Here is a 12707-nt window from a genome sequence, read left to right on the forward strand (position 1 = left end):
CGCATTAAAACACAAATAAAAATGTAACAAAGTAAAGCACGTCATTCAGTGGCTGTGTTTCCTAGTTCTTTTGGGTCAAAGTAAAAAGAAAGTATTAAAGAAAAACAATTTCATCAGGAGCTCGAAAAAACATGACCTACTCCATGTCTTGCTCACTAGCGCCCCCTATTATCTATAGTTCTAAGATTTCAATACAGATGTAGGATCTTCATTTGAGCCAGTTTGCTACAGCAGGAAAATGATCCTGCCACAAAAGAAAATGTGAATTATTAAGTGGATTATAATGAATGGACATTTTCATTTGGTCAAATCAAGTCAAATATCAAAGTGGAAATGACAAACGTTTCATTCAAATCAAAATGGTTGCTGTCAAAAAGTGTTTGAATTCAAATGGATTTACCCTATACTATAGCATAGTGAAGAACGTCCTGACACAGTTCAAATCTGATTTGAGTGCCATGATGGTGTTTTTTAGAAGAACTGCTACTACCATGGAGAAGTGGAGGGCCACGCTAACTCTGACGTCACTCTCAGCACCTGCTCTGGCCTCCGGTAAGTAACACTTCACTCTATAAGATCCCAGCAGCCTCAGTCAGACATGCTGGGTAACTGGCCCTCAAAGCTCTGTCAACAATCTGGTATGAGTGTCCACTTACCCAAGAGTATAGAAGAGTCCACCAGGGGATATAAGAGATCCCTAGACAGAGAACATGGACTTGGTCTGGGCCACCCAGTGATTATGTTTTAGATTTTTTTTTTTTTACCTTTATTTAACTAAGCAAATCAGTTAAGAACAAATTCTTATTTAGAATGATGGCCTACGTGTCTGTCCTCTCCTCTGGGCATGTGTCTGTGCCTAATGACCACCTGGAAGTAATAAAGCTGCCTGCCTGACTGAGTATAAACAGCAACTGCTGATGTACGCTCATCTCCTGTTTAATTACCCCAAAACTACAGATGCATTATGTGACGAGAAAACGTTTAATAGGCCATTATCCTTTTAACAACACAATAAAAGCTAATGACTAGGAACATTTAGCGGTAATACACCTGAACGAGAAGTAATGCTGTAGCTGAAGAGTCCACCCCAATGGAGTTTTACTGGTAATGCTTTCTTTTTTTATCTTGTACCTCATGACAAAATCATTGAGGCAGACAGATGTTTGACGAGCAATATGGGGCTTGGCTTTGATGCCAAAACAAATTGTTTCAGAGTTTTGGTTGGCCTAAGAACACATTTCGGGGAGTTGAATCTACTGTAAGTCAGTGGGTCCATTTACATTGACTGAGTTATTGTCATTAGTTCAGTCCCCCCAAAAAAGCTCAAATCTAAATTATCCAGTCGCAAGAAAGGAAATAAAGATAGATTTTACCAGTTGAGTTGTTAGGCTGTGTATTAATCCAAAGGAAAGGTAGTACAGAGAGGAAAAAAAACTAATATATCAGTAAGCCTTAGAAATAGCCTTTCACGCTTTGGTTCTTGAATGTCAATAGTCCACAAAAAGGAAAATTATCTTGATGATCAATACACTATCCCTTACAAGACTTTGAGAAAGGCCTTTCAACTATAAACAGTTTCCTAGTTACAAACATTTCTGACCACAAATGCAGTCAATAATCAAGATGGCTTCCCCCTTCCTGACACACTCAAACCAGGGTTACGTTCAGTACAACTGAACGGTGTGCAATGTTAAACTCAACAGGTACTGTACTGAACGACCAGTTGAAAAAGTTGTGATTATTGTGGCCCTTAGGGCAGTTACCATAAATATAGTTTGCTGCATGAGTTTTGAGATTTCAGATGGTCACACCCATATTGATTCGGCCACAACTTGCCACACCCACCAAACAGGAGCAAACCTACCTCAAAGGCTGTTGAAGAACGGTGCACACAGTTTTGAGGAAATGTGTCGTTCAATACAAACTGTCACGCAACGTAGAAAATGTTGAAGCGAACTGAACACACCCTAGGATGTGACTATGTGTGTGGCTAGGGAGTGACTGGGGCAGAGCCCACAGCCTTTACACATCTCAAGGAAGCATGGAACATTGTGGGTTATACCATATTCAATCAAAACCGGTAAGATGTTTTTTTATGTGTAAAACAATGATAATGAAGTAATTGTGTAAAAGGTCCAGTAAATTGACCCACCCGCACTGCTCACAGCCAGGAAAGTAAACATGTGGAATTGAGAAATTATTTGGGTTTTAAAACACACCATCTGCAATGTATTTGCCCTCTTGAAACTAGCCCTGATATGTGATTCATGCCAGACTTTTGGCTTTTATTTGCTAACACCAGATTAAAGAACCAGATCCTTATCATAGAGAAATACCTTAATCATTGACTTGTTTTCCACATGGCTCACGATCATTTTGTATTATAGAATCAGGTCACATACTGCCCTGTCCACACTGTCAATGCGTTATGCCAGATCTGTTGAACAGCATTACTGTCTTCCCTTCTCTTCCAGGGGTTTCATCTCACTTGAAAATAAGACCTTCATCCTTGAACCATCGTTGTACCAGGACAATAATAAACACATCATCTACCGAGGGGAAAACCTCAACCTGTCCCCCGGAACCTGTGGTCATGGCTTCAACATGTCCTCTTTTACACCTAACAACCATCTGAGAAGCCCTTTCAGAACGTTCAGTACAAGGGTAAGGCTCGTCATCAACTACAGCAACATCTGAGTTCTTCATCCGACCATTCAGATAACCTCCATCAAATACCAATTTAGCAATATTGTAGGATTCCATTAACAACACTGTTCGTGATAAAGCTCCCCGGAAGAATCATTAGATATAGAAGTGTTGAAAAGGCAGAGCTTGATAATGATTGATGTTTTAAATGGTCTGGAGCGTGGGCTAAAGGATGTGTGACGTTGTCGTCCAGATAGCTTTCTGATACCAGCTGTACACCAGGTTCTGGGTTTGATAGAGTGAAGAGGAGGCCATCTTTCATGAACGGGGGAATCAATTTATCTGCCGACTTACAAGATCCGTAGGAACACTTCTTAATTTCTCTGATGTAATACAGGACACCATTTGAAACAGGCTGACATTATTTTTGTTTTGTAATGGGAAGTCCTTAGGGAGATGTTAAATGTTGATTTCTAAAATAATGCTTGCCTTTATAGCTATTGCATTAGAGGTAGGATCAAACTTATTTTTACCATACTTTTGTTGTTAAAACATAGCTTTTTGTGGCACTAGGATCGATTAAATCCAATGACAGCAATTTTTCGCTGTGGCTGGACTGATCAGGAACCAGGACTTAAACTGGATTGGTTTTGTACCTGGATTGGAGGTCAGACCAGCACATGAACCATGGTAGAGATCCAACCTTGGCCTTACTCTCTCCCTCTCACCCTGGCTCCAGAGTCCTATATCAGGGCCAGGGCAGGAGCGTGGGCCCTGCTCCCCACACCCGTCTCCATGTACCAGGTATACAGGTCCATCTGCCACTACCACAGTACCTGCATCCACCCTTAATCCTGGTCCTCCCTTTTCCTTCAGAAACAATAACCAAGACACTCACTGACACAATGAATCAGCAGCTTTCAATGCTAATGCTTTTAAATATCTCTATAAAAAACACAGGAGTACTAAAATAGGTGAACAAGATATTTCATGGAAAAGTGTCTTCTGTCTGTGTGACTCGGCAGATGAATAATAGGCTTTTCTGTGAAGCTTTCGCCACTGGTGTGCAGGCGGTTAATGCGAAGTTGAAATCAAAGGTGATGCCGTGACAGAAGCCTTTTGAAAGATTAATAAGCGATATTTTTGAAGTAGCTTTAACATAAAGAACCCACTGTGGACTCACAGGAAGTTGTGCGTAAGTGTGCGTTGTTTACAGTGCTCAAAAAAAGACCATGCAGGATCTTGAGAAGGGTGGTTAAATTTAGAATTCCATGTTGTCGTCCCCTCTCTCTCCCTCTCTCCCTCTTTCTGCATCACAGAACAAGAGGCACGCTCAGAAGACTACCAAATATGTAGAGCTGGTCATCGTTGCAGACAACAGAGAGGTAATGTATCTATAATGTATTTCTAATGCATGTAAAAAGGTCCTGTCATCAGCCCTCATCATTACCATGCCTATGTGGTTTGCCCATTCACAATGGCTAGAGATGGGCATGATGATGTAAGCCACACAGACTTTGCTGAAGAAAATAGGCGAGACTAAGAACGCAAGAACAAATCCACCTTGGTAACGGCAGAATTAGGTCAGTGTGCTGCTACATCCAGCGTGGTCGTCGGTGGCAGCCGTATTCCACAGGAAGTGCTGAATGATTCCCCAGTGGACTAGACAGGAAACAGGAAACGGTGTAGATACAGAAGAACGAGAGAAAGGCTCGCACTGGGATTTCCCTTGGCTGCCCCTAGCTGATGCTGTTGACCTGAACTTGAAGAGAGGAGGAGAGAACCCATTTTCTTCTCCAGCTCTATAAGGGGCAGGTTGGATGGTTCAGCTAAGTAGGCTTACACTTAGGACACTCAAGCAGGTGGATGCACAGTGGGATGAAAAAGGAGAGTCTGTCTCAACATTGATTGCATCCGACGCCTCTTACATGCTATTTCTGCCAGTGCACATGCTCCCCGTTGACTTGCCAATTGTTTCTTTCCCACTGTGAGATCAGCCCAGATCCAGATTGATCGCAGCTTGACAACCTGTCCGACGTGTTATACCTTCTCTCTCAGACAGGTTGAAGATACAGGGTATCTGGAACTTATGGGCCATTACTGCATAGAATTACCATTATACTGTACTAGCTTGTGTAAAGGAGAAAATATACATGATGAGGAAAACTGAGAACAAATATTTTCCAAAAATACTTTGTTGAAAAAAATATCAATTATCTTACTTGCGCCAAAAATAGAAAAGTAGCCTGGACTTGGAGCCTAATGCCGAACACCTCAAACACAGGGTAAAATGCCCATTAACTACTCACATTACTCACATATCTGAGTATTTGGCAGAGTTTTAGTAACAGCATGTTACCTCGACAAGCAGATCTGCTTGCCATGTACACTTGAATGGTAATACACTTGAATGGCAATACTATTGCACAGTTGACATTACAATGGCTAACACTTAACTCTAAGGTATAATTAGCACACACATTAGCGTTTACGATAAACTTTCAAAACACTTCTTAAATGGGAGATTTCCCTTAAACGAGAGAAACCAAATAAAGCCCTGGACTTCACCGTCGCATGCCCTCTAAGGAACCCAGTTCACAAAGGAGGTGGTGAGTAGGACAGGTTGGCAGTAAATGATATGATAACCAGACTCTGGAGCGTTTGTGTTCTTATGAAGCTAACATAAAGAATAATATAATAATGATTATAATAATGATCATAGCAATAGTCATGTTGGAAAAGTTGGTGTACCAAAACAATCAGTCCGTTTGTGTGGGAAGAAATGGAGGTAAATATCCCGTTGTGGCGATGTCTCACAGTCACACTTGTTCAAATGATATTGAACCCAGTTTTCAGTACTGTGTATTATGGGTATTATCTTGTGCGCTCATCCGCTATTCTTGTCCTTCTTTGCTTCCTAACGTCTAATAATGTGAACCTGGCGGTTGTGTGTTCAGTTTCAGAAACAGGGGAAGGACGTTGAGAGGGTGAAGCAGAGACTGGCAGAGATAGCCAATTACGTGGACAAGGTAAAACCTCCACCTCCCAATGCACAGCAGAGATCCATCTTATGTTTAAAATAGAAATACCTCTGGCAGTAAAGATTAATGCCACATCAGGCTAATATATTATTGTCAGTCTCTCACAACTGATTTTAGTCTATCGATAGATCGCTCGTAAAAGGGTCCCAAGCCATTCATCCATGCTACATTTTTATGTAAATCTGTCCAAAAATACATTGTTGGACAGATTTACGGATTTACATATGCATCCTTCTACTCACTGGCCCTCTCCTCCTCCTCCTCCTCAGTTCTATAGGGTCCTGAACATCCGTGTGGCCCTGGTGGGCCTGGAGGTGTGGAGCGACGCTGATAAGTGTCCTGTCACTCAGGACCCTTTCAACACCCTGCATGAGTTCCTAGACTGGAGGAAAGTCAAACTACTGCCTACAAAATCACACGACAACGCTCAGCTCATCAGGTGGAGATCCTACAGTACACATGAACGCATAATCACACACATGAAGCACACACTCAAACAAAGAGACACACGCAAGTTCTACCTCCCATACTGTTCAATTCCCTTGTTTGTGATTTGGGATACGAATAGGCTATGATTGGATTATTCGTATGTATTTAATCCCCGAAGTCACCATCTATACCTCTCCTCTCGACCCCCTTCCCCCCAGTGGGGTGTACTTCCAGGGTACCACCATTGGCATGGCCCCCATCATGAGCATGTGTACAGTGGAGCAGTCTGGAGGCATCGTCATGGTGAGTATAAGCTGACCCTTAGTGTTCCTCCTCTATTCAGTCTGATGCTATCAACCGCATTGATATTGTTCAGAGCTCAGCTTATCGCTATCCAGAGGCACCGTGTAAAGAAAATGTGTTCACCGTTCATTGTTTGGTGGAGGGTCGGAGGAAATTATGTTAACACCAGGATATTCATACCCACGTACACACAGATGCAATCACGCGTGCGCACGCACGCACGCACGCACGCACGCACGCACGCACGCACACACACACACACACACACACCATCCAAGGTCATTTGAACTAATTGAACCAACCAGTCCAGTTATAAATGTAGGCCGATGTGGGTTTGAGGTAAGTCACAGACCTTAAACAAGACGCATTGAAATGTTTATGAGGGGTGATACATTATTTGTGCCAGGACATACTATAGGTCAAAATAGAATGCCCTTTACTCACTACCACACACAACCCACACAGTTAAGTTCAATGAGCAAAGTGAGCTGTGTTTCCATCCTCACTGTATCACCTGATACATCACCAGCCCTCTAGCAATTCAGGTTCTAGCCAATAATGCTTCAGCAGAGCGAGAGAGAGACAGCAGAGCGAGAGAGAGACAGCAGAGCGAGAGAGAGACAGCAGAGCGAGAGAGAGACAGCAGAGCGAGAGAGAGACAGCAGAGACAGCAGAGCGAGAGAGAGAGAGAGAGAGACAGCAGAGAGAGACAGCAGAGCGAGAGAGAGACAGCAGAGCGAGAGAGAGACAGCAGAGCGAGAGAGACAGCAGAGAGAGAGAGAGAGACAGCAGATAGAGAGAGAGAGACAGCAGAGCGAGAGAGAGACAGCAGAGAGCGAGAGCAGAGCGAGAGAGAGAGAGAGACAGCAGAGAGAGAGAGCAGAGCGAGAGAGAGAGAGAGAGAGCAGAGAGAGAGAGAGACAGCAGAGAGAGAGAGAGACAGCAGAGAGAGAGAGAGCAGAGCGAGAGAGAGCGAGACAGCAGAGAGAGAGACAGCAGAGAGAGAGAGAGACAGCAGAGCGAGAGAGACAGCAGAGCGAGAGAGAGCGAGAGAGACAGCAGAGCGAGAGAGAGAGAGAGAGAGAGACAGCAGAGCGAGAGAGAGAGAGAGAGACAGCAGAGCGAGAGAGAGAGAGAGAGACAGCAGAGAGAGAGAGAGAGAGACAGCAGAGAGAGAGACAGCAGAGAGAGACAGCAGAGAGAGAGAGAGAGACAGCAGAGCGAGAGAGAGAGAGACAGCAGAGCGAGAGAGAGAGAGAGACAGCAGAGCGAGAGAGAGAGACAGCAGAGAGAGAGAGAGACAGCAGAGCGAGAGAGAGAGAGAGAGACAGCAGAGCGAGAGAGAGAGAGAGAGAGAGACAGCAGAGCGAGAGAGAGAGACAGCAGAGCGAGAGAGAGAGAGAGAGACAGCAGAGAGAGAGAGAGAGAGAGACAGCAAGAGAGAGACAGCAGAGCGAGAGAAGAGAGAGACAGCAGAGCGAGAGAGAGAGAGAGAGAGAGACAGCAGAGCGAGAGAGAGAGAGAGAGACAGCAGAGCGAGAGAGAGAGAGAGAGACAGCAGAGAGAGAGAGAGAGAGACAGCAGAGAGAGAGACAGCAGAGAGAGACAGCAGAGAGAGAGAGAGAGACAGCAGAGCGAGAGAGAGAGAGACAGCAGAGCGAGAGAGAGAGAGAGACAGCAGAGCGAGAGAGAGAGACAGCAGAGAGAGAGAGAGACAGCAGAGCGAGAGAGAGAGAGAGAGACAGCAGAGCGAGAGAGAGAGAGAGAGAGAGACAGCAGAGCGAGAGAGACAGCAGAGCGAGAGAGAGAGAGAGAGACAGCAGAGAGAGAGAGAGAGAGAGACAGCAGAGAGAGACAGCAGAGCGAGAGAGAGAGAGACAGCAGAGCGAGAGAGAGAGAGAGACAGCAGAGCGAGAGAGAGACAGCAGAGCGAGAGAGAGACAGCAGAGCGAGAGCGAGAGACAGCAGAGCGAGCGAGAGAGAGAGACAGCAGAGAGAGAGAGACAGCAGAGCGAGAGAGAGAGAGAGAGAGAGAGAAAGCAATAACATGGTGCACATATCTGCACATTTATGATGTAGTACACAACTTTTGGCTCATGAGCGCTACTTTCAGAACTACTGGCCAAAAAGTATACAAAAGTACCAGAAAATCTCTTTAATAGATATGTTTTTCTTCTGGCCAGGGTTGGCTGGATATTTCCAGATGTTTGTCCTTCCCATTACTCACACATGGCGAAGGCTTGGAGCAGGATTACAGAACCATGTATGGAGTTATAGGGCCAAACCTCTTCATATTCCACCATATGTTATAATTAACTCCAACCCTCTTTATTTACTCCACATGTAGGTTGAATTTCACAGTTTGTACTTCGCTGGGTTGGTAAACAAATGTTTGGTCGTTAAATGTAAACAAAATACAATCATCTTGTTTTGGGAGATAAAATATCCCACTGCATGTCTGGAAACGATATCAGAAAGACCGTAAAACCCTTTCATGACCAAACTAACCCTGTCGTGTTGTCCGCGTTGCAGCTAGCCTAGAAGGGCTGACTCTGACTTCCACTCTGACTTCCACTCATTGATTCTACAACTACAGTGCTTGTGACGGGGGCACTCAACCATGATGCGTGCAGTATGATCCGCACCATTCAGTGACAATCATGAGACCTCATAAACATGACAGGGCTGTGACAGACATAGTATCCTTCCTCTAAAACCCCAGGACTGTAACCAGAGCCCTCCTTTTTAAAGGGAAAGGAATGCGTTTCTCATGGACAATAATCAAGGCCTCTGTACACAACACCTGAAATCAGACTAGTTGTGGGGCTGTCTAGAGACATAGGGACCTATGGCTGATTCATATGCCTACTTTTTGTGCCTTGTTATGTCGCGTTGGATGACTGCATCCACATACATGTAGGGGAAACATTATATGACTGAGACGAGTTTTTCTGTCTCCAGTATCCCCTATTAAATTCAAAGCTTGTGTGTGTGTGTGTGTGTGTGTGTGTGTGTGTGTGTGTGTGTGTGTGTGTGTGTGTATGTTTCAGTGTGTCTATACATAATTCATGGCTTAGTGGCTGTGGTTCACCTGGTGTGGCTTAATAAAGACACACACGCACATAGTGGGTAAAGTTCCATGGGGAGGGACCTTCATAATTTATACTGCCATTGTGTGTGCTGCTGTACACTCTCAGCTCTCAGCACTTAACTGTGCAGCAAGCTTCAGCAGCTGGTCTTACCTTCACTTCTAGTGTTCCCTCACTTTCTTCTCTTTGTCTCTGTCTTTGCCACTCTTTTTTTCAGTCTCATTCCATTCTCACTCTGCACTCATCTCTGCCTTTCTCTGTCTGATACGTTTGTCCAATTTTTCCTGGGTTTCCTCACTCTGCCCTTCTCCCTATCTCTCTATACCCCCTTCCCTCCCTCTGGCCTTCTCCCTATCTCTCTACACTTCCTCCCCTCCCTCTGCCCTTCTCCCTATCTCTCTACACCTCCTCCCCTCCCTCTGCCCTTCTCCCTCTCTCTCTATACCCCCTCCTCTCCCTCTGCCCTTCTCCCTATCTCTCTACACCCCCTCCCCTCCCTCTGCCCTTCTCCCTATCTCTCTACACCCACTCCCCTCCCTCTGCCCTTCTCCCTATCTCTCTACACCCCCTCCCCTCCCTCTGTCCTTCTCCCTCTCTCTCTACACTCCCTCCCCTCACTCTGCCCTTCTCGCTATTTCTCTACACCCCCCTCACACTGCCCTTCTCCCTATCTCTCTACACTCCCTCCCTCTGTCCTTCTACCTATCTCTCTACACCCCCTCCCCTCCCTCTGCCCTTCTCCCTATCTCTCTACACCCCCTCCCCTCCCTCTGCCCTTCTCCCTATCTCTCTACACCCCCTCCCCTCCTTCTGCCCTTCTACATATCTCTCTACACCCTCTCCCCTCCCTCTGTCCTTCTCCCGATCTCTCTACACCCCCTCCCCTCCCTCTGCCCTGTCTCCTTCTGAAGGACAGTGGTCTAGCTTATCGGTGCACTAAAATGTCATAATGCAGCCGTTTTATATTGCTCCCCAGCATCTGTCCCCACCGGCAGTAGTGTGTGATTGGGGTTGGTTGGGGCTGGTGAGGGAACAGCAGACAGCCTCCGATGAGCTCCCATCCTCCATGAGCAGAATGTCTAATGACATGTGATTCAGTGGCACCTAATGGAACCACTGTGAGCCTGTAGAGTCAAGCGAACTAAGATAGATATGTAGATGTGTAGTGAACTAATGTATTACTGTACCTTGTAGCTGTTTACTCTATGCAACAACCATTATCTTCCAAACAGTTGATGAATATCCGCCAAGCTCAATGAACTAAATATTGTACTTCTAGTTAGCTATTCATGCTAGACATGACACAAAGCAGTCATTATACAATAGTTACTAATGGTGTGGTTTTCAGAAAGATTCACAGAACAAAGTACAGAAATGTGTTTCTCAATTTTGTTTTTTCGACAGAATATGAATGTGTTTTTTCTGTAGGATCATTCGGATAATCCCCTGGGCGCAGCTGTGACTTTAGCACATGAGCTGGGGCACAACTTTGGCATGAACCATGACACTCCAGAGCGGGGGTGTGGCTGCAGGATGACATTGGACCGCGGGGGCTGTATCATGACCCCCTCCACTGGGTGAGTGATGCCAATGGTCCAGTCCATTCATATTAATGGGTTATAAAAACTGTGTATAAAAAATGTGCTATAAAAACTGGATGGTAGGTCAGCTATACCAATTCCAGTCAATTTCAGAAAATTTAGATTTCAGTTTGTCTGTACTGGCTCGAATTGAAATGGTTACATCAACCTTGTAATTTTCATTTTCCATCTAAACTCTGATAGTCCCTTTTGTCTCATCAATGTGTAGCAATTTAACTTAGCCTTTAACTCCCAAATCAGCCGTATACTTTACCAGCATGCAAATTAATTCTCATTCATTCCCCAACTTTTCAGAATAAATTAGCAACTTTTTTGAACCTTGTGTTAACAGACCATAAAGACAAGATGAATCACCTGCCGGCTTATACAGGGTTATCTCATGTAAACACTAGCTCCCTGTGTGTGTCATTGTTAATGTGTGGACGGTCATGCATCTTGCTGAGGGCTGGGACCAACCTCCCAGCCTAAAGACAGAGAGGCTGCTCACAGATTCTCTCCCCGTTCCCAGCCTGGGATGTCGTGATAATGCAGCTGCCGCGAGTGATGGAGCATGTGACTGTTCCTTAGTAAACAGTAGTCAGATAAGGTGTACCCTGCGCGTATTATGAGATTTCACCCTTGATCTGATGGCAATTTGTTTTATCTGATGAGTGGACTTGCAGACGGATGGATGTGTTTGGGATGTATTTTACAGCCTTTTGAGAGAGGGAAAGAGGAGGGAAAAGGGGAAACTATATGTCAGGTAGATAGACAGACGGGTGCCCAAGCAGTGGAGTCTGTTATTGCCATCAGAATTGGAAATGTAGAAATTCACCTGCTTCCTGAGCAGTACATCCGAGGGGGGCTTAGTTAAAGGACGCGTCGCTGCCTCCTGTTCGGAACTGTGCCGCTGAGGATCATGGGTAGGATCTGAGGGTTGTGGGCGGCAGTCGGACGCAGCTGATTCACAGCCTGTCGACGACGGCCCCTCTTGTCTCTGGGCTTGCTGTGTTTTCACTGGACCAGGCTCTCACCGTTGTCATTGGAGCCAGGCCATGAAAAACATTGTAACACAATTCTCAATGATGTGCTCATAAAACAACATAGCGACCCACTGGGAGGAAACCGCACAGGGCTTGCGAGGGCATCCTTCGAAAATGCCAGCAGGTCTTTGAATAAGCGAAAGATGTTATCCGCCCTTCGAGTGTCAGCCAGAGAAAATAATACGACCTTTTACCTAAAAAATAGGCCAGCCGAAAACTGTGTGCACCAGTTGGCAGTGAGCTCATTCAGTTATCCTCATGCAACATTAATTTTAAAAAATTGGGTAACACTTTATTTGGATAATCCATCTGTAGATGCTCTACAGACTATCAGTAACATTTCAACTAACCCTAACCTTAACCCTTATCCTAACCCTAACCTTAACCCTTATCCTAACCCTAACCTTAACCCTTATCCTAACCCTAACCTTAACCCTTATCCTAACCCTAAACGTATCTCTTCCCTAGCCCTAACCTTAACCTTAACCCTTACCCAAACCCTTATTCTAACCCTAAACATATCTCTTCCCTAGCCCTAACCTTAACCTTAACCCTTACCCAAACCCTTATCCTAAC

At 45.1% G+C, this 12707-nt stretch overlaps 1 protein-coding gene across 2 annotated transcripts in view; it reads left to right on the forward strand.

The window, feature by feature from the left end:
- LOC106577034 (disintegrin and metalloproteinase domain-containing protein 12) overlaps positions 1-12707 on the forward strand; it is a 158452-nt gene that overhangs the window by 110032 nt on the left and 35713 nt on the right. For both annotated transcript variants that reach the window (XM_014154703.2, XM_014154704.2), the window contains exons 5-11: positions 476-552; positions 2475-2664; positions 3966-4031; positions 5604-5675; positions 5957-6126; positions 6335-6419; positions 10937-11085. In XM_014154703.2, the coding sequence (XP_014010178.2) occupies positions 476-552; positions 2475-2664; positions 3966-4031; positions 5604-5675; positions 5957-6126; positions 6335-6419; positions 10937-11085 (809 nt within the window). The remainder of the gene's footprint in view (positions 1-475; positions 553-2474; positions 2665-3965; positions 4032-5603; positions 5676-5956; positions 6127-6334; positions 6420-10936; positions 11086-12707) is intronic.

The sequence above is a fragment of the Salmo salar genome, chromosome ssa18, assembly GCF_905237065.1.
Source record: "Salmo salar chromosome ssa18, Ssal_v3.1, whole genome shotgun sequence".
NCBI lineage: Eukaryota > Metazoa > Chordata > Actinopteri > Salmoniformes > Salmonidae > Salmo > Salmo salar.